This window comes from Psittacula echo, assembly GCF_963264785.1.
Source record: "Psittacula echo genome assembly, chromosome: Z".
NCBI lineage: Eukaryota > Metazoa > Chordata > Aves > Psittaciformes > Psittacidae > Psittacula > Psittacula echo.
The window spans coordinates 95,426,787-95,442,765 of record NC_137742.1 but is presented as its reverse complement, the minus strand read 5'-3'; the positions used below and the strand labels follow the sequence as shown (position 1 = coordinate 95,442,765).

General features: G+C 43.9%; 1 protein-coding gene across 1 annotated transcript; it reads left to right on the top strand.

Annotated features, from left to right (window-relative positions):
- The first annotated feature begins 96 nt into the window (after positions 1 to 96).
- Positions 97 to 15,410, top strand: CMTM3 (CKLF like MARVEL transmembrane domain containing 3). Its single transcript, XM_080637922.1, has 6 exons — positions 97 to 188; positions 294 to 472; positions 9,636 to 9,791; positions 11,636 to 11,731; positions 13,012 to 13,129; positions 14,807 to 15,410. Exons 2-6 carry the CDS (start codon positions 368 to 370, stop codon positions 14,833 to 14,835), a joined length of 504 nt encoding a protein of 167 aa, XP_080494048.1. The 5' UTR covers positions 97 to 188; positions 294 to 367; the 3' UTR covers positions 14,836 to 15,410.
- Positions 15,411 to 15,979: the final 569 nt, after the last annotated feature.

The window sequence follows — 15,979 nt, the reverse complement described above, 5'->3', positions numbered from 1 at the left end:
CACTGCTGGGAACAGATTTCACCCCGCTGTGCTGTGCTCCTCGCTCCAGCGACCAGCCTCCCTGCCGATGGCTGCTTAAGCCCGTGTGAACGCTTCCTTGCCGAGGCGTTTTGATCCCTCAGTTTTAACGTTCGTGTTCAGGATAGCTCCGAAAACACCCGCAGCGTCTCCCCAGCGCCGTGAGAAGGGTGGGTACAGTCAAACGGGTGTCGCAGGGCACGTCCCATGCCCGCGGCGCGGCCGCCACCCCCCAGATTTGGGGATGCTGAAAGTTTTTTTTCACGTTTCCGCAGGGTCACGATTTCCGCTTCCCTCCTTCAAAAAACACCCCGCACCCGCACGCGCCCCGCGGCCGCCGCTCGCCGCCATGGAGGAGCCGGGGGCAGCCGAGCCGCCGCCCGGGCCGCGCCCGCTGCTTTTGCCGGCGGAGCTGCTGCGCTCCCGCAAGGGGCGGCTCCTGCTCGCCGAGTCGGTAAGGGCGGGAGCGGGGCAAGGGGGGGGCCGCCGGGGCCGGATCGCGGCCCCCACCCGCGGAGGGGGCTCCGGGCGCGCACGCGGCAGTTGGCTCCGGCAGCCGCCCGGCTGCAGCGCGGTGCTGGCTGAGGCGGGCGCGGCTGAGGGGCAGCCCGCGAGCACCCGCTGCGGCATGGGGAGAGCTCGGGGTGCGGCGCCGCTGAGCCTGTCCTGGCAGACGCGCTCGGAAACCGACTGACCGGTCACGTTGAGCTCCCGGTGCCGCCGGCCTTGTTCCTCGTTAGCAGGAACGCTCTTCGGGTAAAAACGGCTTTGATTTCGTTTTAACCTACCCGCAGTGTGGATACAGTGACCACAGCTGACCAGATCTGGTTTATCTCCTAGTGCCATGGAGGGAGGCTTGGTATGAGTATGTTCTCAGTACATCAGGAAGGTCCTTACTCACCAACTGATGGTGTGTGGCATTACATAGGGCATAATTATCTACCAGCTTTGGTCCTGAGTGCACCAAAAGCTGCGTGTGCCCTGACCTCAGAGAGAGACACGCTGTGGGGACAGTTCACTTACTGTGAAAAGACCAAACAGTCAGCGGCAGCAATAATGGGAAACACTGCTCCCCCAGAACTACACCACATTTGTTGCTCTAGGGCCAAGTCCCAAGATCAGGCTGGTGATTTCTAGTGTAACGCTTTTTGGTATTTTACTTGTAAAGGCTTAAAGCCTGATGGATGAAAGAGTACCTGCCTGGTAGGGAGAGAGAATCACAGGCTGGTTTGGGTTGGAAGGGACCTTAGAGGTCATGCAGCTCCAACCCGTTGCCATGTGCAGGGACACTTTCCACTAGACCAGGTTGCTCCAAGCCCCATCCAACCTGGCCTTGAACACTGCCAGGGATGAGGCAGCCACAGCTTCTCTGGGCACCCTGTGCGAGGGCCTCACTACCCTCACAGGGAAGGTTTCTTCCTAATGTCTAATCTAAGTCTCCCCTCTGACGGACACTACATGCCTTTGTAAGAAGTCCCTCTCCAAATTTCTTGCAGCTCCCCTTAAGGTACTGGTGGTTTTTAAGAAAATTTACCCCCATGGGCAGTGGGTATTTCAAATAAAAAGTTAAATTTTAAGAGGACTTTAGTTGTTTGAAAATTATACCTTCAACATCATTTATACTAGAAATAAGGAGAGATTCAAACACTAACTTCTCTATTTTTTTGACAGCAAGTAGTCTAAGATTAGGACAGCTCAAACTGGCAGTCATGGAGCTAAACTAAACATGGAGCACTGTTAAGACATGTAAGGTGTGTATGGCTATCCGCTGTGCTAGCTCGGAGAAGGAAACGGGGAAATTCAGGCAGGAGAAGGGGGAGGTGTGGGCAGAAGGGGGCAGTGCCGTTAGACTCCCTGACCATCCCTGTGAGTTTGTGAAGCTGTTGGGAACAGACAGGAGATGCACGGCTGGATTTGAGAGGAAAACCCATTCATCCAGGAGATGAGGATGACTTTCGCAGTGGGGAACACAGACCTCGGGCTGGGGAGCTGAGGCCACATGTGCTGTAAAAACTCCATGTATCCCCATCGGTCATACAGCATTTGCAGTTTGCAAAAACACACGTTTAGAACATGCCAAACCAACTAACTTCCCTCCTTTGGTACTCATTTTTGTTATGTTCTATAATATATACTGGAATTTCCTATAGAAGCCTACAGCCAGTAAACGATGACTTTCAGACAGGCTGGCTTTTTAACATCTCCAAATAATGACATATTTGAGGAATACTGTTTTGGTCATGGGATCAGACTCACCCTTTTGTTGTCATAGAGAAGTACTGATTATGCCTCCTTGGAGTAATAAAAACTGCTCTGTCTTGACAAAACAGAGGCTTATCCTGTGTGAGACCACTCAGGGCTTCCCGAGGGTTTGGCTGGCTGGATGCAGCACTAAAATCCGATCTGCTGAGGCTGCCGCAAAGCTTTCTGTCGCCGTTTGTGGGCCAGCCCACGTGCCAAGGGTGTCATTTCCTGACAGAGGGGAGGCAGTGGTAGTTTCTCTCCTGTTGTCTCAGCTTTACTAGAAGAAACCCTTGAAGGCAACATAGGCCCCAGAACAAATCCAGTCTGTGTACAATTAGAGAAATGCGGTGCCAAATAATTGAAGATGAGTCCAAGTTAAATCTATCACAGTTTATATCTGTGTTTCATCTTTAGCTTTGTGTTTCTCCTCTCAAATGTGTGATTTTTCCCTCTTTGACACAGCACTGATGTGGAGCGGAGTTGTGTTCTGCATAAACATATGTAAATAATAATTCATGAGATACAGATTTTGAATAGTGTCCTTTGTTTAGAAAGAAAATGGGGTTCTCATTATTATCAAATACCTCTCTCACATTATTATTATTCAGCAGCTTGGCAAGTCCCAAGGGATGTGCTTTATTTCTCTGTATTTAAAGTCATGCAAATACTGGCATGTCTGCAGGTAAATCGGAGGCTTTCTGTTCCGCTGCAGGAAATGCCAAGTCAGCTTTTTCAACATGTAAGATACAAACGACCACATACTGAAAAATATATTACCACTGAAGCAAAGCAGCGACTTGCAGATTTGTGTTGACTGGAGTAGATGGTTACACTTCTGCTTTTCTGGGTATGGCAGAAAGGGAACAGAAGTCAGCTTCAGCAGATTCCCTCAGCAGCGAGGATTGCTTTGTTCAGATGAAGGAACCTTATAGCCACTTGCTGTCAAAAGTAACCTTTTCATACATTTTCATACATTTTCACATGAAGCGAGTATGGATCTTCACAGTGTTCAGGTGCAAGTTTCATGTTGGCATGCAGAGTGCTCTGGGGTCTATCAGGTCTGGGCATTCTGATGCTTCCTCTAGAGCAAGTTAGGCTGGTGATGAAGCCGATTACAGAAAGAAGCTTAATTAGAATCTCAAATTTTATTCAGAGAAGGAAGTTCCCCCCATCCCTCTGTTCCTTTTCCTTCTCATCTTCCTGCCTCATTAATTTTTTATTCCACCTGGGATAGCTGCACAGCCACAAAGCAGTAACATCAAATACATGTATAAGCTTTGCTGTCTCTCCTGAGCCTGTTTATTCTTACTGTCTTGCACCTCCACTTTCTAATCACCATTTTTAATCTCCCAGGTTGATTTTTTTCCCTTTCTGTCCCCTCCTCATACCATTATTTCTTCCATATATTTTAACACTCCTCTTAAGCTACTTATTTTTTCTGAGTACTGAAGTTGCTGTCTTGAAGGTCAGCATCTCACCCATGCTCTTTTCCCTCATTAAGAGATGCATTTTTCAGTTCCCTCTATCCCATGTTGAAACCATTTAACAGACGCTCTCATACCTGCCACCAGAGCTTGTCCAGGCAAGATTTACATTTATGTGTCCTGCTGCTCATCCTGGCTGTTTCAGTCAAGCTTTTGTGCTTGTTCTGGCAACTACTGTGATTGTCATCTCCTTAGTCCCCTGAAGCCAGTACACAGTGGCACTATGTAGTTTTTTAATAGAAATGTAGTATGACTATATAAGGTTGTCCTGTATAAGGTTGTGTCACCTTTGTGGTCACACAAAGGATGTAGAAATCATTGTGCCTGTTTTTCTTCTCTTTTCCTGTCTCTCTTCTGTCTTTTCAGTCTCCTCTGAACTGACCTTCATAACTGAAACTTCCAGCTGCTCTGTGTAAAACCTCCTTTGAAGACAATCCCTGTGCCTTTGACTGCGCCTGTAGCCAGAAAGCAACTCTTGCAGCTAACTCTGGGGGAACCAGAACTGCCTCCGTGATAAGTACAATGAAGAAGTAACATAGCAGAGACCGCTGGGTGAGTGCCTGTTCTATGGAGACAGGCTGAGAGTGTTGGGCTTGTTCAGCCTTAGAACAGCTTTCAGTGCCTAAAGGGGACAACAAGAAATGTGGAGAGCAGCATGTAGGGATAGGACAGGGGCAATGGTTTGAAGCTAACGGAAGATTTAGATGAGACATTAGGCAGAAGTTCTTCCCTGTGAGGGTGGTGAGGCCCTGGCACCGATTGTCCAGAGAATCTGTGGCTGCCCCATCACTGGCAGTGTTCAAGGCCAGGTTGGATGCGGCTTGAAGCAACCTGGTCTAGTGGAAGGTGTCCCTGCCTGCGGCAGGAGGTTGGAACTGGATGAGCTCTAAGGTCCCTTCCAACCCAAACCATTCTGTGACCTACTGTCACTCTCTCTGCCAAAGAGCAATAACAAATTTACTATTGCCCAGAAGAGATCACCACAAGCCACTTTTAAAACTGTTAAGCAAACCTGTTCTTTTCCAAGGAGGGCACATGAGGAGCATTTGATGCATTTGATGGTGTGGACGGCAAGCGGAGGGCTCTGGGGCATGTGCAGTAGTGTGCAATGATGTCAGCTGCTTCCTGGCATGTGTGTTGTCCCCAGTGGGCTGCAGCAGCTCTGTTCTCCCTGCACAGAGCTAACGCCTTCTCGATCTGCCCTGACCTCAGCACTTCAGCAGTCCTCCCACCCTTAAGGAGCCCAGTGCTCTCTAACCATTGTAACTCTATTTTTCATGCCTTCCAGTGCAAGCTAATTATATAATGAAGTATAACTTCATAATGCCTGGCCAGTTGAAGAAGCCGTGCAACACAGTATTGAGTAAGAATTAATGTGGGAGAAAATTTATTTTGAAACACAATACCAGAGAAGCTCCTTTAAAAAAGAAAAAGTAATATTTAATAGTTCTTTCTCTTTTATGTACAGTCTCATTCCCACACACACGAAAAAAAAAAAGGTGCTCAGTGAACAAATCAGGCTTCTTTTTTTGCCAGGATTTTCTATAATCTTACAACTTCCAGACTATAAAAGGATCCTGTTCTGTGCTTCACTGAGCTACAGCTTTCTGCATCCACGTCTTATTCCACAGTGGAGCTGGCAATCACGATAAACTTTCAATAGCTGCTGTCAATGCTGAGGATGTAATCCCAAGGGACAAAGACCTCCCCTTTGTATATGCAAATGGACAAAACTGATAAAACACTATTTTTTTTTTTCCCAGAAGCAGCGGTGCTTTCTGAGTCTGAAAGTACTAGAAATGAACTTGCAAATGCATTGAGCCGAACTTCCTTTCTAGCTGTTGGAATTTGGTTTTGGCTTGTTTTCTCTTATAGCACAGATACAGAGCTGTTGAAAAATTACAAGATCCCATTGCTTGGCCTTCTCTGAAATCATTTTTAAACATGTAGCTGCAGTAAAAAGGTGCAGAACAAGCTTGATATGCTTTGATCATCTGACGGTCTTTAGAAGGGTCAGGTTATGTTCTGAATGTTGCTTTAGAGTTTGTCAGTTTTGAGCAGTTTTTGGTTTGCCAGATGTTTGTCTCAAAAACTTGAAGTCTGGGAAAGCAAATAGGTGTTCATGAGTTCTGGGTACAGACAGACAGTGTATGGTGGGGGGAGAGGTGTGTTTTTTAAATTACAGATTTTTAGATGACGTCAGGTGCTGCAGTTAGTGGCACTGCAATTCAATGGTCAGACAAGATAAGATACCTACTTACCTCTGTAATTCAGAAAAGGCAGTAATAGGTAATATCCACTATTGCTCAGGGAGTCCATGCACTCCACTTACCAGAAGAGGAAATGATCTCTAAACGAAGAAACGAGAAACATTATCAAAAGCCAGCAGCTTTAGGGCTCTCCTATTACACAGGGCTGTCCCCAAGTTACCTAGTAGATCTGACATCAAAATCCACGTCAGGGCTGTGACACTGCCACCAGGGAGACCAAAGAAAACAAAAAAGAACAAGCCCTACAGAGCCATCAGGCACCTCCTTCCTTTTGTTTCTCTTGCTCTTTCTAATGCCTGCCTGCCCTTCCAGCCTTGCTTCAATGAAGGCTGTAGCGTCTAAAATACTATCTTTTAACCTTCATTCTCAAAATCTGGTCCATTATTTTATAGGTGGGTATTTCACAAAATCTTCCTTGGGCCTTTCCAGTCTCTGAACGCCTCCAAAATGAGAGCAGTAATCACACTTCATGTCAGATTCTTTCCCTTTTACTGTATCATCAGGAATCCATTGAAATCAAGGGAATTCTTGCAAATCAAGGGTGTTGGGTATTTTTAATGTGGCTTTAATGTGCACTTCACCAGCACAACAGGGGGGTGCTGATAAGTAGAGGTGAGGAGCAGGGAGCTGCGATGGGCTGGAACTCGAGCCCCCCACTCGTGGTGGTGATGGCAAGAGTATTGGTACTGTTCATCAGGGCTGAGGAACAGGCAGCAGGAGACTGCTGCAATCCTACCGGTAACTGAGGATTTGTTTGAGCAAGTAACTGTCCTGTTAACTAGATTTTTAAATGGACAACCAGTATTTCCCCAGATGCCAAGTTCTCTGGATCAGTCCGAATTAGAAAGCTGAAATGCTCAGACTGATGCCTTTGTCTCTTCAGCAACTTACCTTGCACCGAAGCAGGAATCCCAGCAGCACACCAGAGCAGGAGCCCCTCGGTGTGCTCTTATCACAAAACAAGTTTCTGTTGCATCCTGAGCCACATTAACAGCAGAGTCTTGGGCACTGCACTGCATTTCAAACCACACAGACCAGCCCAGGGCCATCAGCGTGAGGGAAAGACAGCAGGAACCTTAAGTTGCATAAACTACTGTAAAGCTGATCTTAAAAGAACACAAAGGCTCTTCATTTCACCTAAAAGTTAAGGCTTTTGACAGGAAAACTTTTTCTCTGTATAAAGGCAGGCAGAGCACAGGAGTTACTGTATTGAACAGAATCGAGATCAAAGTGATCTCCCTGTGCGTCATCAACTTACATACCTGAAATTTGCCTCTCTACCTCCCCTCGCTGCTGTAGTATGATGTATTATTTAACACTGCATTTCATCCTTTCATAAGTGATCTAACAAGTTCAGTTCAGGTCTAATGCTCAGCTACTGAAAGGGGGTTGGTAGGTGGGACTTATCCTGAAGGCCTCTCCTCCCTGCTGCTGTTTGTCCCTGCTTACCCCTCTGTCTATACATCTCAGCTATCACACTTGCCTTTAGCCAGAAAAAGGAAGAGATTTCCTTTTAAACATCAGAATGAAAGAAAAAAAATGTCCTAGCTACGTGATGATTTCTTTTTAAATGAAGAAAACATGAAACCATGTCTAAATTATGTTCCACAAATGCAAGTGAAGCAGACTGCCAGAGTTAAAGTCCAGTCTTTCTGGCTGAATTCCTTGGGGGTGGGAAGGGAATAGGAGGTGTGATAGGAAGGAGGAAGTCCTCTCTTTCCTCTTAGTAGTTTTGCAAGTTCTGTTATATCCACTTCTTTTCAAACAGAACTCACTACTTTTCAGAAATACAATACCACGTTAAGGAGAAGATACAGTGAATGCTATATGAAAACCCTGGAAAAAGCTGCAAAGAGGCTATGGAAGCAATAAGCAAATAATAACAAAACAGGATAACGGCCTAGATGTAAAAGTGAACTCTGTGTATTACACCAGATCAGTTCATACAACCCAGTGAAACGAGAACAATGCATAGACATTAAGATAAATATAGTATCTTACTAAAAATGTCACATCCTCTCAGACTTCACCACCCAGCCCTAATGGATCTAAACAATATACTCTAGCTATTACCATCCTGGTGAAGGACTGACCACTTTCCCCAAAACCCAGGCTTGGAATAAAGGCTTTTTAATTAAGGATTTATTTCAACAGGCTTGAACTGTAGTTGGCCTTAAACCTAAATAGGCTCTATTGATATATGTATTTGAAGGTTGACTGACTGCTAATAAGAATATTTATTAATTAATTCTAGGAGCCTTTTCACTTACATATAATAATGATTTGGGGTTGATTTTTTTTGAGGTACTATTGGTTCCCAGGAACATGTGGTAGCAGCAAATAAATCCATAGATATGAAACTGAATGAGGCGAATGCATTGATGAGCACAGTGCCAACATTTGTGCTTTGCAAGAAGCCACATCTGCCTTTTTGTGTGCCATCTGGGGAAAAATAACACATCTATTTTCAGTATTATATGAGTGAGAATATCAGTGCCACAGTTTAGCATTTAAAAGTTCAGAAATTCCTTGTAATCTAACACGCAAACAGCACCTACGTTGACCAGAAGCATCTCTGAGCATTGCTTAGGCAGAGATTTGTCTCCAAGAAGAAAGGCTGAACAGAGCAACTCAGGTGTAAACTAGCACATAATACACTTGCGGGAGGTGTTTTATTCAGCATGCTAGCTACGTTTTATTAGTATTATTATTTTGAGCTAATTTGAAGAAAACAGCAATCAGTAGATTGCAGTAGAATGCAGTAGAGCAGCAGGGCTGGAGCCTCTGCCCAGAGGTGACCAGCTCACAGCGTGTCATATGAAAATTTTGTAAAGTTTCTGCATGGTTTCCTCACCTCCCACTTTCACAAATACAGCAGCTGAAAGTCCAGAAGCACTTCAGTGCTGTGGTTTAGGTGAAAATGCGTTTTCTTTCACCATTTTTCCGTTGTGAAACTCTCTGGTTTAAGCCATAAACTGTGTTCTGAGGGTCTTTTAATTGAATGGGAAAACAAATGCTATTTCTTATTACTTTGTAATTATAAATTATCGTGGAGGTAAATCAAATGTATGGGAGTTACCTATCCAATTAGGCTCTAAACCAGCTGTCTACACTGGAAAAGTAGACCCTGAGACTTCTAGAAATCACAGAGTAATTACTTCTCAGCTCTTTTCTATCCATCAACAGCAGACTTTTTTCTTTTAGCTCTAAGAAGATATTCAGTGCTGTGTTACTCTGGGCTATCTGAGCAATGATTTGGGTTTCAAATGAGAGCAGTCACAGTTGAAAGCTTAAAGCTCTCTTTGCTTGGCAATGCCCCACTCTATTTTCAGAATTACACTGTCAGCAGTGTTCACAATCCAGAGCAAATTACTGACTCTGAGAGGTGCAAATCCACCGCGCTCCGGAAAGTCAATTTCATACACATTGAAATAAATGCCATTACCTTAGATTTATTCTATGCTAAACAAGAAAACTCATTTGGCCTAAGGAAAGAAGAAAAAAAAGGAAGCAAGATAATGCCATCACCAGCAGCACTGACAGAACACTGCCTCAAAGCTGCTCAGCTGCCTGAGGCTCTGCTAGTCCAAGAGAATAACTAGTTTTCTCTTTACTGTAGGTGCTGTCATTTATCATCTTTATCTGCTATATTGCGTCTCAAGCTACCTCTTTCATGATGGCACCGCTCCTCGAGTTTCTGCTGGCACTGTTCCTTTTTTTTGCCTACGCTTCCAAACTTAATGAGAAGTTTAAAGGACTCTACTGGCCTTTGATGGTAAGTGAAATGTGCAGTTTCAAAGATTTCACTGTACAGTGTAAGATGAGTAAAATGGACTATACAGGAATTTAGGCTGACTGTTAATAACTTATCCCTCTTATTAGAAACTTGTCTGCATTGCCTTGTATTTAAAAGGACCCAGAGCACTCTTTAAACTATGCTGTATTACATACTATAGCTTTCTTGGTGCTGACACAAAGCATGGTTGTATTAAGGCATGGAATTTATGCCCTATTCCAGGCAAATGGCTTAGGGCTGGATTTTCAGAAGCAGGCAACACCAGCCTAAGCCTAACCACTGCTCAGGGCTCCTTAATATAGCTATAGCCACCCTTAAAAATGGGGAAGCTGGGGCAGGCTATATAGCAATGCATATACTTTACTAGTGTTTTTAAATTCTCAGGTAAGTGCTGTTGAGATGCAGTCATACTCATGTGCAAACCAGCTGACAGCTGTTTCATTAAGGGAGAAGCCCTGCAGCTCTTGCCAGCAGATGCTCATTCACACAAAGGAAACACTGGCTGGCTATTCCTTGGGCAGTTTCCAGGTTTGTAATTGCAGGTGGTTACTGCACGCTGCCACTGGATGTCTCTGTTGCTTCAAATCTACGTTATAAAGAGAGCATTTGCCTACCAGTACAAATACTTCAAAAAAGAATGGTAATCTAATCGATCTGGATTCTCTTTTGGTACAGTCTAGCAATAGTTCATCATAAGTGAGATTTGAATTAGAGCTCTCAATGTATAAAAATAACATTAGCAAGTCCACTGGTGGATAAAAAATAGCAGTGACTTTGACTGTGACTGTGCGTGGTTTCGCGATGGTAATCTCAGTCCCATCATTTTCCTGTTTTTTACGCACCTCTGATTCCAGAACTAAGACCAAAAAAAGCTCTTGCATGTTTATTATGTCCATTACCATAATACACTCCAGCTGCCAAACATAGATAACTGACCTTGTCCTGACTTCAAGAGAGTCGAGTTTCTTGTAAGATTTGTGTTCTGAGGCAGTATCTTACTTATCCATCTGCCTTCTGAAAAGGCAGAAGATCTAATTGTGAGCGGAGGTCAGGATATCAGTATTCCAGCTCACATGATTTACACGTGCCCTGGGAATCACAGCTCCTTATTTAATACACAGTTCAGAAACACTGTTTCCCCAGCACACCACTGCTTGTGTTACAGAGCATGGCCCCTGCCCTGCCAAGCTGCAGTCTCAGCCACAGGAGCACATATTTCTCTGACAGCAACAGGTATGTTCACTTAGGTTAGCCTGCAGAATTACAAGTGTACGTACTAAGTATAAATCATAGTTTTAAATGTTAAAAGTATTTCGTTCCTAACTACTACAGTTCCTACAGACAGGCTTACTTCTATACAGAAACAGGCACACCCGAGTTCCCCATAGGAACTGGTATGCTCCTGCAGAGCCTCCGGTACTGCAGGAGTTCTGTGTAAAGATGAGATTTCTTTAGGTATTTCAAATGATTCTTCCATTAGAGCAGACAGTGCTGTGCTCCAGGCTTAGCCTCACAGAAAGCTAGCCCTTCTCGGCCTGAAGAAAGGTCTGCCTGTCATAAGCCTGGTAAAAGTAGGATTTTTACCCGCATCTGTAAGAGCAGAAGCTTATGCCAAGATTCTGGTCATCTCTCATTTAAAATATTTCCCAGATGAGCAATTCATCCGCTACAAAACAGCAGTCTGCAGTCACGCTGCAGCATCAGGCCAGTCCACTGATGCAACAACAGAGGGTTTTAGTGGCCATTTCTGAAATCTTTTTTACAGGATCTTCTGTGCTGGGATTCATGACTAATCTGAGAATGCAACATTGCCTATTTTACAGGATTTCTTGAGGTGTGTCACTGCTGCCATTATTTACTTTGCCATTTCAATTGCTGCTGTCTCAAAATATAACGACGGAGCATCTAAAGCAGCAGGAGTAAGTAGACATGAGCTTTCCACTTGAGTATTTTGGTGAAATGGGTATGGATGTACTTCAGAAACAATTCAGTTTTGACCCCATTGCAAGTATCATACATTTCTTCAATTAACTAACTGAGATTTAGGTTTGCCTAAGGCAAGGAAGAAATGGTCAATTAGTTAGAAAAACAAGTTTTGAATCAGTGAATAGCTTTTTCATCCTGACAGTGCTGCTCAGTGTTAACTGTACTACTTATGGAAGACGCCCATTCTGCTTTTTAATTTCACCAGCTGTACAGGGAAGAGTTTTCTGTTGCTGCAAAGAACATCAAGTTCCTTGAGTGGAGGGAATAATAATAATGAAAAAATAAATCAAACATGTGACTACTAAGGACAGCCTAAATTAAGTAATCTCAGCCTCCTGCCTCTAGTACTTCATTTTACTTGGATGAGTTGAAACAAGAGCAGTGTCATTTTACACTCCAGTGTATGGGCTGCCCCCGAGAGAGCATTCATCAACAACATTTTGTGTTCAGAAATAAGATACAGCCTCTCCACCCGCAACTTGACTCTAAACATCAATAATGTATGCAACATAAATAAAATTTGCATAATAACTTTAAAAGATAGGGAAGAACAATACCCAGCAGAATTACCCATCAGCCCTTAACAAACCATCCCAAGTAATACACGATTTCAAAACAAAGACCTTGTTTCAATCTTTGTCACTCCATTTAAATGTGGTGCAACACACCCTGCATTTACCCTAGCTTCTCAGAGTGAAAGCCAGGCTATTCTTGCCACGCTGCCACTTCTTTGACACTAAATGGGTTCCTGCGGAATCATTTAATCTCAGTCTAGTTCACTCTGCAGTAGACATGTCTCCTTGCAAACCTGTAAAAAGTATTTCCAGAGGAACTGGGGTGATTTCTTGGTGGCAAAGAGAAGCCCTGGGAGGTTGGAGGAGCAGGCTACAATCTGTGTTAGCTCCCAGCACAGGGCATCGCTGATGCTCATGCTCAGAATGTGCCCAGAGCCAGGGAGGGATGTAGCCTGGGGAACAGTTAAGGATGCATCTGACAGGGCAATGGCAGACGTTGCTACTCAGGCTCCCAAATTAGCTGTAATTTAGTTGATGGCAGTGGGTCACAAGGCATTTCCCTTCCCTGTCTTTTTAGGAAGGCACAGGCCAAAAAAATTAAGCCTCAGTCTTCTTTAAGAATTGTTGTGTTGGTTAGGCTTATTTTCATTTGTTTTGGACATGACCTGTCGTTAAAGAGTATTATTTTGCCATTTTAGGTGTTTGGATTTATAGCCACGATAGTGTATGCCATTGATTTCTACATAACCTTCAATGACCTGGTTACTTTTCTCAAGCAAGGCAGTTCTGATTCCCCTGAAGGGCACAAGTCAGAGGGTAGGTGAAATTCCCTGTTTTGGTTATATGAGCACGTAATGTGAGATTTTCTTCTCCATTTCACCCTTCACAGGGGAGCAAGAGCACTCACTCAGAACAGTTTCTATTCTTGGCTACCTTGGGTTTGTATGCCACAACTATACGGAATTATGAAGCTGCTTAGTCTTAAAATACATCTGGAATTTAAGTGATTCATAAAGAGAACTGGCAAGCCAGGAATGGGAAGTTTCTCAAGAGTTTTACGCCATCTAACTTTGAAAGGCCTCAAATCCCATTATAGAAATTATTGTGCAGAACAGACCTTTTTCTTCCCAAAGTGTCTTACTTCAAAGACAAACATCTGCCCTTTTAAATAACTTAATAATTCACTTAATTTTTATAACTTGAAAAATATTTTTTAGAACTTAACGTCCATTAGTCCACAGTTTTGCATGTCACTTTCTTTTTACCATCTCTTTGTCATGATTACCTATTATTCAGGGTCAAGCTTTAACCATCTATGGGCAAATGACCTTGAAATTTGAGGACCACAAGGCATAAAATTAACAGGATTGTTATCAAATTTCTTTTTAATATGGGAGGTACAGTCTACCTCAGGTTAGACAGATCCAGTCAAAGATAAAAAGAGGGACCTGCTGTTGGAAGTTAAAACTCATTTCAAGTCAAGCCAGGACACAAGTAGCTATTTTGCAGTACTCAGGAGTTCAGATCAGGCGTCATGCCTCACTACTACTCATTGCACCCACACAGATGAGAATGACTGCTCCACACCTAAAAACAGATCAAAAGATCTCACCCTCCAAAACCTCTCAGAAACAAACACCCCAGATGTGTACAGACTCACTGAAGGTCTAAAGTAATGCTAATAGTATTTTCTAGGTATTCTAGTAGACTGTAAAATGTTTTGCAAACTTTAGGCCGAGAAACAAAGAAATGAAGAATTGAAGGAACACATCCTAGGAAACAGACAAGACTAAAAACTGTCCATCCCCACAAACCTCAGAAGAAAATCAGATGACAAGGGTACAGATTCAGGCTAAAGGTTAGACCAGATTTCCCTGGAGATGGAGAGACAAATTTATAAACTTACAAATATGCAGTCATGCAGCTTTGTGTTGAAGATTTGACTGTGCAAGAAAAGCTTTGCCCTGCAGCACTGCTTCTCCAGCACCAAACTTGTGTTCACACTGGGGCTCTTCCCTGCTGAGGTCAAACATCCCACACTTCCTTGCAAGCGGAGTCTCAAGCTTGGGCAAGATGTACCCCTCTGTGCCTGTTGGGATTTCTTAACATCTTAAAGCTTTCAGATAGGTTTAACTGGCAGTGCTTAACTGTGACCCCCACCAACATTCTAGTACAGGAAGCGGGTCTTCAGCAGACTTCCTCTTGGTGATCACATTAACAGTAATACCTCTGCAGCTTCTTCTGTCTGAACTGTTACGTATATTGGAGTGGTCTAAGTGCTTCTGAGCAGCATTTCTCAAGTCCTTTGAGACACCATTTAAAGCTCCATCATACTAGAAAGAACGGTCATGTTACAAACCTTTTCCTAAATATGCCACATCCTTTGAAGCACATGCCTGCTAAAGAGCAGTGTACCGCTCCCAGCAAGAGCTGAGGCGGATGTGCAGGTGGCCAGTTTTCATTTTTACTATTGGTTCTTGTCTTACATTTCAGATGAGGACTCCAATTCTGACTCGGACTGAAGAACTGAGCAGCAACCAAGTGTGAAGGGAAGATCATCAGGCACTTTCCTCTTTGCTGAATGCACTGCCGATTGAAATATTTCCCTTATTTCAGCCTTGGTATTCTCTTTCCACCTCATTGTTTACAGAATCATGAAAGCACAAACAGGGCAGTGATGTGGAAGAGGAGACTATTCCCAATGCCATTAGACAATCCTTCAGAACTACATGTTTTACGGTAGTTCAACCTCTCCCAGAGGTCTGTATCCAGACAGCCCATCTCAATTCTCCATTGCCCATCCTTCCTCAGCACTACAATGTACTGAGTAAACAGGATCATAATATTTTAATCATGTAAGTGGAGCTTTTAATATGCTTTATTAATCCCAAATCTGTAACACTCATAGCTTTTATACTTCTTGCTGTGCCAAAGAAGAGAGGCTGAGAATGCCTCTACTTTATTTGTATTTTTCTTGATTAACTAACAGTATTTCTTTATCTGAAGTCTGAGTATTCCACCATCTCAAGCACTGAAGGCATAGGTTATAGCTGACAGGTTGGTTTCAACACATTTATATTTACTGCCTATCTGCGACAAGAAAAAGCGATAACTGGAAATCTGCAGCAAGAACAAACCTCAGAGTGCAGCTGTGCTGCAGCGTAGCTGCCTCATCAAGCATTCAGTATCACCTTTTTAAGCTGCTTGGATGGGGTCACATCCCATCTCTGCAATGTCACCACAGATACAAGGTAGAACAGATGAGGCATCATCTTAGCAGCCTCCTCTCTACCACTTGTGTGGAAGCCCTTGTATGTGTTTGCACATGCAGGTGAGGAAGGCTTGTCAAATATCATCCAACAGCTGCCTGTTGAAGCCTGTAAATATTTGTGTGCAGGATCTCAACCACTGTCTGACCTCATGCCCTGTGTTGCAAACGCCTGTCCTCCCAGGAGGAGCAGTGCTGGACTTGGTCTGCTGGGTGTGCAAAGCAGACAGCTCTTTCTGTATAACTCAGGATCCCTGGGCCCCAGGAGGGCAGTGCATCCCCCCCACTGTGAAAGGCCAAAACAACAACCTCCAGACTGGAGAATGTCTGCAATGAAATTCATTTTCCCAGACCCCTTTTTGGGGTGTGTGTGTTTTGGTTGTTGGGTTTTTCCCACC